The following is a 14,697-nucleotide window of genomic DNA, read 5'->3' on the forward strand; positions in this document are numbered from 1 at the left end:
TAGAAAGTAAATAGGCGACGGAATAGGTATTAAAGCTTTATATAATACCAATAATTACGAAAGTCGGAAATTTCATACTGGCGCTAGGTACTGTTCATCATACCCGCCTACGGCTAGAGGGGTATTTAAGTTTCTTACGAGGCCGAGCTCGACTAGGAAAATATTCAATCAGCGTCGTTTCTAGCACACGTTATTACAGAACCTAGGCGAAGTTATGAAACGCCTCACTTAGTATTGGGGAGGATTTACGTCGGCACCAAAGTTCCTAGCCTACAAAGGTACCTAAGTAATCGTATCTTGCAGTAAGGGGTGATTTATCCAGTATATGAAAGCCGAGGATTGCTGATGATAAGGTATGTGCTATGGGGGTGGTCCGTAACGATATGATTTGACGAGGCATAGTTTAAACTTACGATTCAAGCTGCTATTCTAGATGCAATTATGGTAGGATTATGAGTTAGACTAAAAAGGTTGTACAATAGATAATGGCATCCGAGCTATCTATAACAACATATCCAGAAAGATAACCCCAGAGCTGGGCCGATATAGAAGAGACAGGGTAGGAGCATCCAAAAGAAGTATTGAATAGGAAGCGGTTATACAAGCAGATGAGGACGCTTATTCGGCTGCCTTCTTCTTCTTCTTGCCGCCAAAGTTTGAGACGCCCGGTGTCTCGGATAGGTGTATTATAAGCGTGTGCCAGTCTTGTTTCATTTCCTCCATTTCGTCGTCTTTTTCTTCGTCATATTCCCTATGCGCGGGATACCACTCGAAGCCTTCTAGGTATGGTTTTTCAAGTTCATCGTCGGCCTTTATTAAATAACCTTTGTTAGTCGTAGGATTTGAATCTGATGGAGGGATAGTGCTTACCCGCTTTCTATTCTTATGATAGATGGCGTCTAATGCGTCCTTGATAGTAACGCCTTCTTTGAGGTTCCGCGCCGTTACCACCATACCAAGATTGGTTTTCAGGTCGATTGACTTCACAAGTGGTGTAACCAAGGGCTTCTTCAGTATGTCTTTATCATCGATTTTTGATGGAGACGTATTGATCTTCCTATACATGGCAGGAATGTTAGAAAATGAGAGACATCAAGTAATGCCTGTGCTGGTAAATACGAAACATTAAGGCTTACCATCCTGTCTTTTGTGTTTCCGGTGCCAATTGGAGCTTCGTCCTTGTTTCCCCTGAATATAGAACCAACTATCAGCTATAATCCGATGCATCCCATGAAGCCTTCCCAGGTTTAGTACTTACACACGTCCTTTATACTTAGTAGCGTGTTGTTTGCACTTGAGCTGGCCCTGCGATGGGAAATCTTCTCCTTCGGGGGGGACTCAGAGAGACCTTGGACGGCCGAGTCTACTCTGGTCAGAGGTTCCGCCATAGTGAGTTGATGAGAGGTATATAAGTATAGGATTAGAGCTTGTAATATCCTAGCTATTATGAGCCAATGATTAGTATTGGCTGCATAACAATAGTATTGTGAGAGACAATAGAGCGCGGGGAAGCTACCTTATTAGCTAGTGGTGTTGACGATAGCAATAACTTCAAGAATAGCAATGTCTGGAGAGGCAATGTCTGTAAGACGAGAGAGAGAGTAGAAAGAGGAGAAAGAGGAGGGGAACGAAGAGCTATTTGAATGGAGGGTAAAAAGGTAAAAAGGGGCTTGGAGAGGAGGGAGAGGGGTTCTGGCCTCCTCTCCTGTCCCGTAATGTGCGAGGAACCATGATGGATCGGCAACCAGCTGATCTAGTTTCTGCTGCTAAGTTTCGTAATGGTTGGGCGGGGTTGAACTACAGTAAGGTGTTGTCGAGACACTGGTGGTGTGCTCATCGCGTGACCTCGAGCTATGGTTCGCTGAGCTCCGCCGGTGAACTGTAACATCATACTTACGCAAAAGGGTATAGTGTTAACGATTTATTAATATACGTACATACAGAAAGGTTCAAAACCTGGGGTAAAATCCGGGGCGGGTGGATAAACTCCACTGTCCTGCATACATAAAGTATTATTATCGTACGTGCAATACATGGTGAGGCAGTTAGCCTAGACCAAAGGATTCTTCTCTCGACACTTACGTATTGTTCTTGAAAAAAGTCCAACCCACTAACTTTGGTCAGTTGAGTCCATCGAATCTTATATACTTATATTATCATTACGCTATCTTAATAGAGAACCTTAATATATGCGAGATGTAAAATTGTCTTCTAGGGGGATATTAAGCGTGGTTGTTTACATGTCGTGATTGATCGCCAAGGTTGCTAAGTCTCACCCGCGATGTTACCCCTAATGCCTCTCGTAATGCACGACATAAGTCGTTAATTAACTCCAAAACCCCCATCGTTTCCATATTCTTTTCCGCCACGGCATTACTAGTCTCCCTAGCTGCCTACCTAAGCACCGTGTAAGTTAAGGATATGCATTTTACTCATGCAGCAGCCGATGCATCCGGCATAGCCAAGCACTCATCCTTTGGAAACTTCCCCTCGATCTAGGTCGGTATTCTTGGAGGTCAAGCTTCTTTGGTTGCTCATGTCACCGTCCCGAGTCTATGAACTACCTCCTATAAAAGACAATACAGAGAGAAATTATAAATTAGAATTGTGGTTAGACTTCGCTTTACTATTAAAACGACGAGACCACAGGCGATTAATATCTCGTGTCGCACTAATTTAGGAGGTATCTAATAGAACGGGGGCTTTTCGTACCACAATTAGCTTCATGTATCAATTCAAATATAGGTAACTAGCGACCTCGAGAAGTTAAAATAAATGATTTTTCTAGCTAAATATTGTGGATTGTAAATAGGAATATATTTCCTGAAAATCGCAATAATGGCACGAAGGTATTTATAGTCTCCCTTACAATTAGAATTGTATATGGCATCATTCGTAGGTACCTAAGAGTCTCTTGTAATTTTCAGTTGATTACGGAAGTCCCCATCAAAAGTTTTGTCCATACGTGCCACCTGACAGCTTTTGATGCAGCTGTCTGGAACCTGACACCATGCGGCAGCCAAGATTAGAAATGTATACAAAATTTTAGCTTCAATATGCCAATAAAAACATTAAAATTGGATCTATTATAAGTACAAAAGCTTCTTTATACGCCTGTATAACTTTTATTGTTTGAGGAGAAGATTTTGAGTTATTACCTATGTATAAGCGAAAGTAGTGTACTATGGATAGTACATGCGCTCGATGGCCTACAGCTGTTGCCAAGCCCTGTCAAAGCTAGTCAAAAGCTAATAAGGGCTGGCCTACGGACAAAACTTTTGATGGGGACTTCCGTAGACGCTGTAAGACCCGATTGTTTATCGCCGGAAGCCCCGCGCCTTGCTGCGTTCGAGGCGTAGCGCATGAATTCCGAATAAGAGACGGCCGTAAAAGTGAATTAAAAGCAAACGATAATATTTCTAGCAACTCTACGAGAATAAGATATCGACCGCTTGATAGTTAATATAAAAGGTAGCTAGGAGCACGATACATGTTCTAACTCTATCCCGAGTTGAGCTTATAGTTTCACCAGCATCACAATCTTCGCCAACTATTAAATAACAAACATGATTAGATTGCCTCAGTTAACCAAAGGGCGAATGAATATAAGATAGTGGTATATGGGGAATATGTGTCCAACTATGGCGACAAATTTCGTGTTCCAAATCCTCGTCATCCCCTCCGGCTCTCCTACTCGACACACACCCTAGTCAATTGCACGACCTATTGTTATAATAGTGAAGGTTTCCTGCCGCCCTTATCATTCTTGACACGAAGCATATCCTATTTCTGTCCTTATCCCGAGCCGGTTACTCCTTTAACGGTATTGTCTAAGGTCCCCGTGACACCTTTGCCAACATTTCCGACTCCCTCGGTTGCCGAGCCGGCCGTGTTACCGAGCCCCTCGGTCGTCTTATTGAGGGCATTTCCGGCGCCTTCTGTCGTCTTGCCGACCGCTCCACTGAGACCTCCGACAAGTCCCCCCTGGCCTTTGGCCTTATCGCCGCCCGTGACGACGTTTTCGACGCCCCCGGTCACGCTACCGAGGAACCCGGCGCTCTGGTCTTTGTTACCTGTACTATCGGTCATGATTGAATGTCTTAGGTATGTGTTTGCGAATATCTTGTTTAATATGTCTTTGAGTATGAATAGTTTAAGTAAAAATTCATAAAGGGGGGTTGGTAGGCAAGGTATAAGGAGATAAATTGTTCCTGAATTAGGAGGACTAGGTAAGTCTAAGTCTTAAGTTGCCCCTTTAAATTCCCTGGCGCTCACGCAAATTAGGTTCGGACTTGATGTTTTTATGACGTATCTTTATCGCTTCAACTATGGGATATGAAGTCATACAAGTTGTACGCGTGGTCCGACTAAGGTACATATGGACGACATCGATTAGTTTACCTTCACTTACTATAACTGCTCTGAGCCATGTACGGATCATCAAAACAGGCATCAACCTCTCCACTCTAGAGTCTAAAGTTCACGTGGACCTAATAGTGCTCTGAATCCTTAATCCTGGATAGTTTATACGTTAAGTTCTCATGGTTCCTTTTTGTATCCGCGTCTATGACGACCTACTAAACTTTACTTCCTTGACATTAACTAACACTACCACCAGAAGCGTATATCCATTTCCGACTACTACCATCATCTTAACATTTCGATATCGTAAGCTTATTTAGACAAGGTCAGAGTGGGGTTCGCCTCTGTATTTGGGTCTTGATGAAGCTCGGTTGATTTCATGGGTACTGAAGATAGCTGCACGCCACTGTCGGCTCTCTGCCTCCCTATGTGAGGTTCTGTGGTTTCATCGGGCTCTGGATTCTCCATAGGTTTATCCGTATCCGTCGTCGCTTGCTTTTGCTTCTTGCCAAACATCCCAACGGACGGTCTCGGGATACTCGGCATTTGTGGCATTTGGATAGGGAGATATGATCTGAAACTAGACCCCGACGGGATTTGAGGTATCTCCGGAATCTTTGTCGGCACGTAAGACTTGACTCCTGTACCTGCTTGTTGCGCTATTCCCATAAGGTACCGCATGTATGTCCTTTTCTGCGCATCTTGGTCTTCGCTTTCTGATGGAATCTCGTCGTCTGGTAGTGGTACGATAGACGCTGCCACAGTGATATCTAGTGGCGACGCGTCGGGAAGGTTGTTATCATCCCCTTCGTCTTCTACCTCCTCCTGACTTGTGTCCGTGCCTTCAGCGATGTGGTCTATCTTCGGAATCTCCTGGCCGTCTTCTGTTGTCGTCATAAGTTGGTCCACAGGTTCAGGAGGTGGAGGTGATGCGAATCGAGGATCATCGAATATGTCGGAGTCATCATTGAACCAGCGAATCACGAGGTTACTAGCCTCTTCCGTCATTTGTTCATACGCTTCGTTCTTATCTCTAATAAACATGCTCACGTGTGCTTGTACCTCGTCTTCTGTCTTTTTGATGACCTGCCGCGAGAAGAGAGGATAGGCCAGATTATCCTTCGCTGGTATGGCGCAGAATGTGCGCTCGGGGACAAAGTAGCCGCCATGCCACATACCATTTTCCCCTAAAGATGTGTAGAAGTCGTGGATGCCGATACCCTTAAGTGCTGCCATACGTTCTAATCTTCGACTTAGTTCTTGTTGCTTCATAAGCGTACCAACAAATGTAAAATGGTCTGAAAGATATTCGAAGGAGCGTCCAACATTTCCACGGTTAATATATGCTAATCCCTGGCTCAACGTATCCATGCCTTGTTGATACCCTTCCTTGACGGACTCCGTACTGATGTTTCGCATGCTACGCATACCGTCCATAATCTGTTGGCGGTGTATATAAGCCGTGACACCTCCAGCAGCTATCGCACCAACAGTTCCTGTGCGTACCGCAACAAGTTGCCACCCCTTCCAGACCGACCGCGAAGGCTTTGCAGATGGCAAATGCGTCGTCGCCGTCGTCTGTTTGAAGACTGATCTCCCAAGAGCCGACGGAGCTGCTGAAAGAGCCGTCATGACATTAAAAACCGTACTTACTTTCTGGTAGTTTGAGAACGCGCCATAAACAAACATAGAACGCGCAAGGCCATTGTAAGGGGTGTCAAAGGTTAGAAGCCCTTGGATTGGGGGAAATAGTAGTGACCCTTGTTTCATCTCATCCAGGATTAGGAAAAGTGTATCTGAAGCAACAAAACCCCTAAACATAGTATGAGCAATATTTCGCATATGTTGTGTCTGTGATGGTCTTACCCCATTGAATGCGCAACTAATATTACCCCCACATCTCTATCATGCGGCGGCCACGGTGTCTCAGTGTGCGCTTTTCTCACGTCCATTACTCGCTCTTTCAACCTAATCTCTCATGAGCGTCAAGTACCTATATATATGAGACACGTTCATCAAGCAGGACTTACCATGATAGAAAGGACACACAGCATTGTCCTAATTCCCCCTTCGTCTCATACTTTGGATACACTATAGACTCAACATTGTGGTCTGGAAGCTTCTTGGATACTTTCTCCTGTAAATCGACCGGGAAGGTTTTAAATGTGTCATCGTCGCCCTAATAGAATTATTAGGAGGCATATTGACATAAGCTCTGTTTGATCCTACCTTGAACCCGTGTATGAAGCAAAGGAGCAAAGTCCGAGGCATTGTATTTTGGGACAGTAGACCTTAATAAGAGTGAATAAGATGTGCGGACCGAGTTGATATAATGAATGATACTGCGTCGGAGTTGCAAGGAAAGAGTTGATACAGCAATATGGATCTCAAAGGCGGGAGTTTTTAGAAATGAGGATTTTAGTCGTGATGGTCACGAGCTGTAGTCCGGGAGATGTAGGTTTAACCTCGCGGCGTATGTCATCTACGTAGCTACTCCCTCCTATGTAGGCTGTCATACCCTCCCTACCATTGTAAAACGTCATCAATAACGTCACAAATACTTCAGAATCCCGATAAAATTCCTAGTCCCGGTTCAATTATAGATGTAGTCATAGTATCTCCTGACATGTGAGTCTCAGATTCGGTACGCGGGTACCTTATTCATTGTCACTGGCAATGAGGGTATTCCCAATGACGAAACTGGACAAATATTACATTCGGGAAGAGAAACATATTTTAAATACATTTGCTAGCTACCTAACTATATCCTTCAGTATACTCATTACTCATCAAAGGGGGCTTTATATGTACCTCCTCGCCCTAAATATTTTTACAACAAAGAGCACCCCTTACAAGAGGGTAGCCTAACTACCCAAAGTACCTAACCCATCCAGACCTATATCACTAGAAAATTAATAAACTATTTTTTCTTGACCGTAATGGGAGCCAACACTGAGCCTAACCCGAGGCCATCCAATACTTTCGTAAGACCAAGTCCTCCGAGTAAGTTATTAACCAGACCGCCTAGTCCAAGTCCATTGAGTAGTTTGCCGACGAGTCCCAAGACACCGCTAAGAAGGAGGCCGACAGCCGCAATAATCTGGAAGAGAGGCTCAGACAGGAGTCCCCAGAGTGGGTTAATCGCTTTCTTGGCGTGCGGAAGATTCTCCAGCTTGCGCTTGGCGCCTTCGATGGTTTCGGTCACGGTGCCCGTAAGCTCCTTCAACAGATCCGCGAGCCGGTATTCTTCAGGGCTTGCTTCACGCGCGGCCGTCCTATGTTTAGCATTAGCCGCTATACGGCCGTCGGGATCAAGCCCCCGGATCACTCCGTTGGCTTCGGTTAGGATCTTGCCGCCTTCCTCGATCAGGGGGCGGACTTGTTTGACGAGTTCTTCCTCTTCACGTTCATCTTCGGGTTTGCGCTCTTCGGCGTCGATTCTCTGCATGTAAAATTAGCATCCTCGAAAGAGACATAGAAAGCAGATAGAAAAAGAAATAGTTGTAGACGTACCTCAACGATCATTTTGCAAATAGGCTTTATCTTGTCCAGCGACTGCTCAATACAGAAGGAAATTTTACCAGCAATCTTTTGGTCTTGCTCTACCTGTAGGCGGGCTTCTTTTTCCTCCTCCGTTTCTTCAGGCAGTTCGGCGAGCAATGAGCAGTGACCTAAAACATTTCCTTTGCTGTCGATAACATCACCATCGTCGTCGATCTTCTTACCTGCGCACTCGCTCAATATGCCAGAGGTAAGTTTGCCCATAAGGTCACCATTCTCGTCGACGACGTTGCCCTCGCGATTAACCCTCCGACCTGACATAGGATTGATGTCTTTGGGGATTGGCTCTTCCTCCCAACGCTCAGCGTGACCTAGTACGTTTCCGTTCTTGTCACAGATGTCGCCGTCGTCATCAACCGTGCGTCCGAAGAGAACTTTAGGCTCACCGGAGACGAGTCGGCCAACTACGTCGCCACCAGGTGTCACAACCTTGCCTTCCTTGGTGACGGTACAGCCGGGGAGCTCAGTGAAAGGGCCCTCTTTCATACCCTCGCGTTCGGCTTCGGGGATTAATTCGCACTTCCCGATGATATCGCCTCCCTCGTTGCGGATGAAGCCATTCTTATCGCACATCCTACCAATCAAACGGTGGAGGTCGCCCTCAATGACGCGACCGTAAATATCGCCGTGACTGTCGACAGCATTGCCGGCTTTATTGATGCGCTTACCAGCTAGGGCAGACATATCAACTTCTGGTTCCGGCTCAGGCTCTTCTTGCTCCCATCGTTCGGCGTGGCCCAGTTGGTTTCCTGCCTGGTCGAGGATATCGCCATCGGGATCTACAGATTTTCCCTTAAGTTTCTTGGGATCACCCTCGACCAGAATCCCAACTTGCTCGCCGTTGGACATAATTCGGCCTTGATCACCAACGATAGCATCGGGGTAATCTTCAAAGGGCGCAGGCTCCTTTACTTCCTCGCGTTCGCTGTCGGGGATAGGCTCGGCCTTACCGATAACTTGCCCAGCATCATTGAAGATCTCTCCGTTATCGCCGACCTTCTTACCGACGAGGAGCTTAAGAACGCCCTGGACGACACGGCCCCAAATCTGACCTTTGTCATCTACGACGTTGCCTAGCTTATTAACCTTCTTATCACGAATCATCGAGTAGTCGACGGGTTCCTCCTCAGGCTCCGCAGGCTCCTCGGCTTCGGCGCGCTCAGCGTGACCTAGTACATTGCCATTCTTGTCAAGGATGTCACCGTCGGCATCCACCTTTTTCCCAATTAATTTTTGGAAATCATCACCGACAACCACACCCACTTGGCGGCCATCAAAAATAACCTTGCCAAACTTATCGACAGTCGCGTCTGGGAAATCTTCGAATGGCGCGGCTTCATTATGGACCTTTTCAGGGAGAACTTCAACCTCGCCGATAACATTGCCTTGATTGTCCCAAACCTTCCCAGTCTTGTCAGATGTCTTTCCGATCAGCTTACTGATATTTCCGCTTTTGACTTTACCGATCGGGTTACCATTATCATCTACAACGTTGCCGGCTTTATTGATAGTCATGCCTTCAAGGATGGAGATATCGGGCAACTTGGCAGCTTCGAGCGCCTCAAGCCGGTCTGCTGCCTCGGGGACTTCTTCCTTTATGCGTTCCATTATCGTCCCCTCAGGAACCAAGTCAATCTTCCCAAGAATGGTTTCATTGTCGCCAAGCAAGTTTCCCTTGCCGTCGACTCCTTTGATATCTTTACCGACCAAGTTCTCCAAGTCTTGACCCTCCGCTAGCTTGCCAAGGACTTTGCCATTCTGATCTGTGGCTTGACCATCCTCGCCGATGTGAAACGGTCCGTCAAACATGGCGATGACCTTTTCGGCAACAGACGGAGCGAATGATGGAATTTGTATTGGCGCAGCTTGTTGAGCCTGTTGTTTCAAGGCGTCAAGGCGCGGGGCAGCTTCAGGAACTGCCTCCTTAACACGCTCGGCAATCGAGCCCTCGGGCGCAATATCAACTCTCCCAACAATGGTGCCGCTGTCGGCTAGGAGGTTTCCCTGATCGTCTATGCCTGTGACATTCTTGCCGACTAAGTCTTGAAGGTCCGAGTCGTCGGCTAACTTGCCGATGATCTTGCCATGTTGGTCAGTAACCTTGCCACCGTCTGCGACTGTAAATGGGCCTTCGAATAAAGCAATTACTTTATTAGCCACAGATGGTGAAAGCGGCGGGATATCAATAGGGGCAAGCCCTCGCTGAGATATTCCACTAGCCTCGGAGCCTAAGTCAAGATTCGAGCCAGGTTTGGAGACCATATCTTTGGCGTCAACTGTTCCCTTTCCTTCAGCCTGTTCCACACCCTCGGCGGCATCTTGGGCTGTTTTCTTAGCAGCCTCGGCGTCGTCATCGGTATCACCTACAGCTCCCGGTGTGTCTTCAATTCTATCGCTGACACTGACATCTTCGGTTGTTTTCTTAGTAGTCTCAGTGTTGCCATTGGTATCACTTATAGCTCCTGATGTGTCTTCAGTTGTATCGCCGACATCTTGAGCTGTTTTCTTAGCAGCCTCAGCGTTGTCGTCGGTATCACCTACAGCTCCCGATGCGTCTTCAACTGTATCGCCGACAAGACCCGTAGTATCCTTTGATGTATTACCGGCGACATCCGTGGCAGGTTTTGCTCCAGTCGCCTCCCCAACAGTATTTGCAGTCCCTTTTACTGTGTCGCCGATAGCCCCGGTAACGTTCTTCGTGGCTTGACCCAGGCTGCCGGTAGAGGGCGCACTATCGCCACCACCAGCTTGACTTGGTTGTTCTCCCGAGATATCTTTTGCAGGTTCGGTGGTGTAGTTAAACTCGGACGGGACGTCACTCAAAGGCTCAGCTCTACCGACTACACTGCCTTCCTCGTTCAGCACATCGCCCTCTTGCGTGACAATGAAGCCGGCAAACTTGTGCGCGTCGCCTTCGGTTACTTTACCAATAGGGTTCCCGTCATCGTCGGTCACTTCTCCTTTCTCGTTAATGCGGCCTGCTGCCGGAACCATCTCGCCCTCGTTATCATCTGATATATCAGGGACAGTCCTCGGCACTGAGTCTTTCGTCGCCGCTGCTTGGCTGTTCTTTTCTTCCTTAGGAATAGCCTCTGGATCCTTGCTCAGCGGAACACTCTGCGTTTCACCGGGTCCAGACATGGCAGCAGGATGTATAAATTCTACTGAATTTCGGTCGGTGATATTATATCGTCTTGTAGGCACTATTGTGGAATTATGTTGCTCTTGCTGTGATAATGGGGATTTGGGTGTATGATTGTAAGAGGTAGTCATTAGATTCCGTATTTCGAGACTTCTTGGAGCACGAAAAAGCGAATTTAATCTTTTATGAAATATAACCACAATGAAGTACTATAGGAGAACTCGGCCCCCAAAGCTAATATACTTACGTCACAGATTTAGGGGAGCAACCAACATTGCTTGAACTTCAAGGAGATATGACAAGGTTTCCTTCCTCTTCCCACGCTTGAAAACCCTTCGTACATTATGTTCGACGTCATGACAATGGTTTTTACTACCTAAGGCAGAGCTCCGAACGTCATCAGTAGGGAATACCTAGGCAATGAAGTCCCGGAGCAAACTTCGCGATGAAGTTTAGCCACGAATGAGGCTGCTCTTTGGTCCATCTCTCCGTCGATCTCTGGTCGGTGTGTGCCACAAACAAGCACAGGGTGTTATGCCTGTGGCTTGCTGGTCTGTCCGCACCAACCGACCCAGGGGGTTGAGTGTTTCGTAGGGAGATCGAATATACAAAGTCACCATTCGGTAAGGTTTACTAAATTCCAGGAAGAAAAACAGGGTTGTTGTTCTTAGCTTTAGCTACGAGTCCATGGGCACCCTAGGGGGTATCGTTTGCGAATCTCGATCGTAGTGAACTACCAGCTACCTACCACACCCTCAACCCACCCCAACTGCATACGCGGCATGGATGATGGTGGTTATGGGATAGTGATACCATGTAACTATCGCCTTTAAAGGTTAAGCGGTTTGGTTAGGTTAGGTTAAGTCCCGTGCTGCTTGATCGATTCTGTATCATATGTACTTCAGTAGTATTAAGCAGTACTGGATAATCTTAAAAGCCATCTTAAAGCTACAAGTGTACTCACAGGGTCATCTTGAACTAGATCCGACTTTTCTATTCGCCAATTTGTACCAAAGGGGTGTCCAATCACCAACTCAAGTTTCGATGCGGGATGTATTAACAGTTATGCTGGTAGGCGCGCCACCCTTTTGACGTTATTCGGCCGCCCCAACCTGTTTTCATTGCAGTTCAGCAAGCCACATTAGACATGGGTCACCATCAGAAACGTCATCAGCATAATTCAGTGGCGTAGGCCTTCTCTCGGCCGACATGTCGTTAAGAGTCAAATTGCTCACATCTCATATTCTTATATACATGTTAGGTACACGTTTTCTAAAGATGATAGCTTGCTTAGGTAGTTACACTAATTTCGTAAGAGGTACACCAGTCGTATCGAGACTTTTAATTCCCTATGAAATATCGCCACAGAAGTACCCGTACCTCTGGGGCAAGAAGAAAAAAATCCAAGATTATAAGCTCATTAACATTTACCTCCTATGTTACGGGACCTTGTTTGATACACCATTGGCCGTAATTAAAAAACACAACTCCAAATCCTAAGATGCACATGTGCCTATGAATCTTGTGGCTGCCTTCCAAATGTCGTAGGGATGCGAATTGTAAGTTGAATGCCATCAGTCGTAGACTTTACATCCAGGAAGATGTCTGAAGGGCTCCCTCCCGTATGAGCATTTACTTTTGGCTTTTTATCATCAGGTTTTCTATCGTCGGCCTGGGATTCGTCTGGCTTGGGCCGTTTCATAAAAGAGGCCAAATTTTCATTCTCCTCGGCTTTCTCGTTGAAGCGACCGATGATGTTGCCATTTGTGTCGAGGATGTTGCCATCATGATCTATCTTCAACCCCTCGAGCACGTTTTCTGGGATATCGACAGGCGGCGGTGGGCCGGTAAAATTCTCAGAAACGTATCCAATGACCTCTCCGCTTTCTCCGTAGACTTCGCCGTTGTCTGCAACCGTTCTACCCACCATGGCAGGGAGGTCTCCTGTCGCGTGACCGAGTACCTTTCCTGACGTGTCTACAATGCTGCCAACGTCGTCGATAACACCTCCGCTAAGGCCATGTGCGAGGCGAAGAAGATCAGGAGGCGGCGCCATGCCAATGGGTGTAATTTTTGGGATCTTTGGAATAGGGGTAATACTAGAAGACGGAGAATGCACAGAAGGATCCAGGACTTCTTCTGGTGGATCTTGTAATTCGTCCGTACCCGGTAGACCTTGGACATCAGGCAGCTCATCGGGATCGCCGAGGCCAACTGGTATATTATTTGCTTCCGGCTTTGCCGGTTCAGAAGGATCGCGTACAGTCTTTTCAGGGCGAGGAAGTGGAATCTCAATTCTTCGTTCAATATGCGCTGGTTGGTCCATGTTGTCCGCAACCTGCGTATCGTCATCTGAAACTACTGAAGTGCTAGGAGCTGGATTTTCTTTCATGTTGTCCGTAGTATCACGAGCCGAAATACCTGATTCGGGCTCTTCACTAGATACCTTAATATGAGCTTCCTCCGAAATGATACCCGTGTTGGGTTCGCCGATAATATTAGTTGGCGCAGCACCAGATATCAGTCCTTCCGGGCCGCCCGTAGCCCCTTCGGCCTCTTTAGAGATATCTGCAGGTCGATGATGATCCGGTATTTTATCGATAATATTATTGTCTTGAGTTAGCTTCTCAGTGTCCGATACCTTCGGTGCATGTTGGCCAACTATGTCATCATCTTTGCTTTCTCCCTCAGTTAAACTTGTAAAATTAGGTGTCTTGTTCGCTATGTCGCTAGCTAAATTTTCGAGTATTTCTTTCGTTCGTTCATTGGGAGAAACGACTGAAGCATCATCACTAGGTAATTGTTTGATCGACTCAGACACCGCATTCACTAACTTGTCGTCGTGACCCTTCGTTTCAGTATCGGCTCTCGGTGTTTCAATGCCGTTGCTAGCCACGCCTGTCTGGTCGTGTTGAGTCCTGCCAGTCAGCGCGGATATGAAGGTACTCATTTCTGAATTTCCCTGTTCGGCGAAATATCTAGCAAGGTCTGTCGGCGAATTTAGGGTGTCTGTAGGAGTCGAGGATTCGGGGAGATCGCTAGTTGAAGGGTTGAGGATTTCTCGGGGCTTCCCACCAATACTCTTAACAGCGTCATTCGCCCGATCCGAAGCGTCCTCCCCGACTCTTAAATTATCTACAATACTCGTTGTAGTCTCTAGTAAACCACCAAAAGTATCCGTGCTTCGACTAACTGTCTCTGTGGGAGTCAGGACTTCGTGAGATTGAAAACTTGAATGCGCGGAAGTAGTTGGTCTCTGCTTTGTTGAAGAAGTTGGCGTCTTCATTATACTTGAAGGCTTGAATAGTTTCCTGCGTGGTGTCTGTGGATCCATCATGTCGGCTATAGATAAGAGAAGGTTTCGAACTTGCCTTGCGTTAAAGAAGATAAATATGGCAAGGTATACTACCAGGATGATATGGCAGAAGATGTCAAACCCGGACCCCGGCGGTAAAGGGGGCATTTACTCATATTTACTCATAGATTATCAACAACCTAGTGTAAATCGCGTGTCATGGATATGGAAAATACTAAATGTAGGCGGAGGGGCGATAGCGTGAAACTCTATATACTATGTAAAGCGAACGTAAAATATCCAGGCAGCTGACCCTTACAAGTTACCATATTGTCAT

The 14,697-nt window shown here is 46.6% G+C and overlaps 5 protein-coding genes across 5 annotated transcripts; all 5 read right to left on the minus strand.

Moving 5' to 3' along the window:
• Positions 1–290: 290 nt before the first annotated feature.
• F5Y00DRAFT_16628 (uncharacterized protein) lies at positions 291–1,759 on the minus strand. The gene is made up of 4 exons (XM_048004787.1): positions 1,259–1,759; positions 1,137–1,188; positions 871–1,057; positions 291–810 (listed from the first exon to the last, which is right to left on the minus strand). Exons 1-4 carry the CDS (start codon positions 1,386–1,388, stop codon positions 619–621), a joined length of 561 nt encoding a protein of 186 aa, XP_047867124.1. The 5' UTR covers positions 1,389–1,759; the 3' UTR covers positions 291–618.
• A 1,931-nt stretch (positions 1,760–3,690) lies between these two features.
• F5Y00DRAFT_259734 (uncharacterized protein) lies at positions 3,691–4,089 on the minus strand (the record flags this gene model as incomplete). The annotated part of the gene is made up of 2 exons (XM_048010923.1): positions 3,691–3,723; positions 3,814–4,089. The coding sequence occupies 2 exons, from the start codon at positions 4,087–4,089 to the stop codon at positions 3,691–3,693; spliced, it is 309 nt and encodes a 102-aa protein (XP_047867125.1).
• Positions 4,090–4,490: 401 nt separating this feature from the next.
• On the minus strand, positions 4,491–6,633 carry F5Y00DRAFT_251826 (uncharacterized protein; the record flags this gene model as incomplete). Its single annotated transcript, XM_048009866.1, has 5 exons — positions 4,491–4,515; positions 4,889–6,175; positions 6,229–6,330; positions 6,393–6,541; positions 6,592–6,633. The coding sequence occupies 5 exons, from the start codon at positions 6,631–6,633 to the stop codon at positions 4,491–4,493; spliced, it is 1,605 nt and encodes a 534-aa protein (XP_047867126.1).
• Positions 6,634–7,081: 448 nt separating this feature from the next.
• On the minus strand, positions 7,082–12,276 carry F5Y00DRAFT_267892 (uncharacterized protein; the record flags this gene model as incomplete). Its single annotated transcript, XM_048012150.1, has 4 exons — positions 7,082–7,804; positions 7,876–10,484; positions 10,656–10,997; positions 12,222–12,276. The coding sequence occupies 4 exons, from the start codon at positions 12,274–12,276 to the stop codon at positions 7,283–7,285; spliced, it is 3,528 nt and encodes a 1,175-aa protein (XP_047867127.1). The 3' UTR covers positions 7,082–7,282.
• Positions 12,277–12,571: 295 nt separating this feature from the next.
• On the minus strand, positions 12,572–14,528 carry F5Y00DRAFT_267894 (uncharacterized protein; the record flags this gene model as incomplete). The annotated part of the gene is made up of 1 exon (XM_048012151.1): positions 12,572–14,528. One exon carries the CDS (start codon positions 14,526–14,528, stop codon positions 12,579–12,581), a length of 1,950 nt encoding a protein of 649 aa, XP_047867128.1. The 3' UTR covers positions 12,572–12,578.
• Positions 14,529–14,697: the final 169 nt, after the last annotated feature.

Source organism: Daldinia vernicosa (assembly GCF_022497035.1).
Source record: "Daldinia vernicosa strain CBS 139.73 unplaced genomic scaffold F5Y00scaffold_11, whole genome shotgun sequence".
NCBI lineage: Eukaryota > Fungi > Ascomycota > Sordariomycetes > Xylariales > Hypoxylaceae > Daldinia > Daldinia vernicosa.

Coding starts and splice junctions, on each gene's coding strand:
- F5Y00DRAFT_16628 (XM_048004787.1), bottom strand. CDS start 1,388: ATGGCGGAACCTCTGACCAGAGTAGACTCGGCCGTCCAAGGTCTCTCT. Junction 1,189..1,258: donor ACTAAGTATAAAGGACGTGT/GTAAGTACTAAA, acceptor TTCTATATTCAG/GGGAAACAAGGACGAAGCTC. Junction 1,058..1,136: donor GAAACACAAAAGACAGGATG/GTAAGCCTTAAT, acceptor TGCCATGTATAG/GAAGATCAATACGTCTCCAT.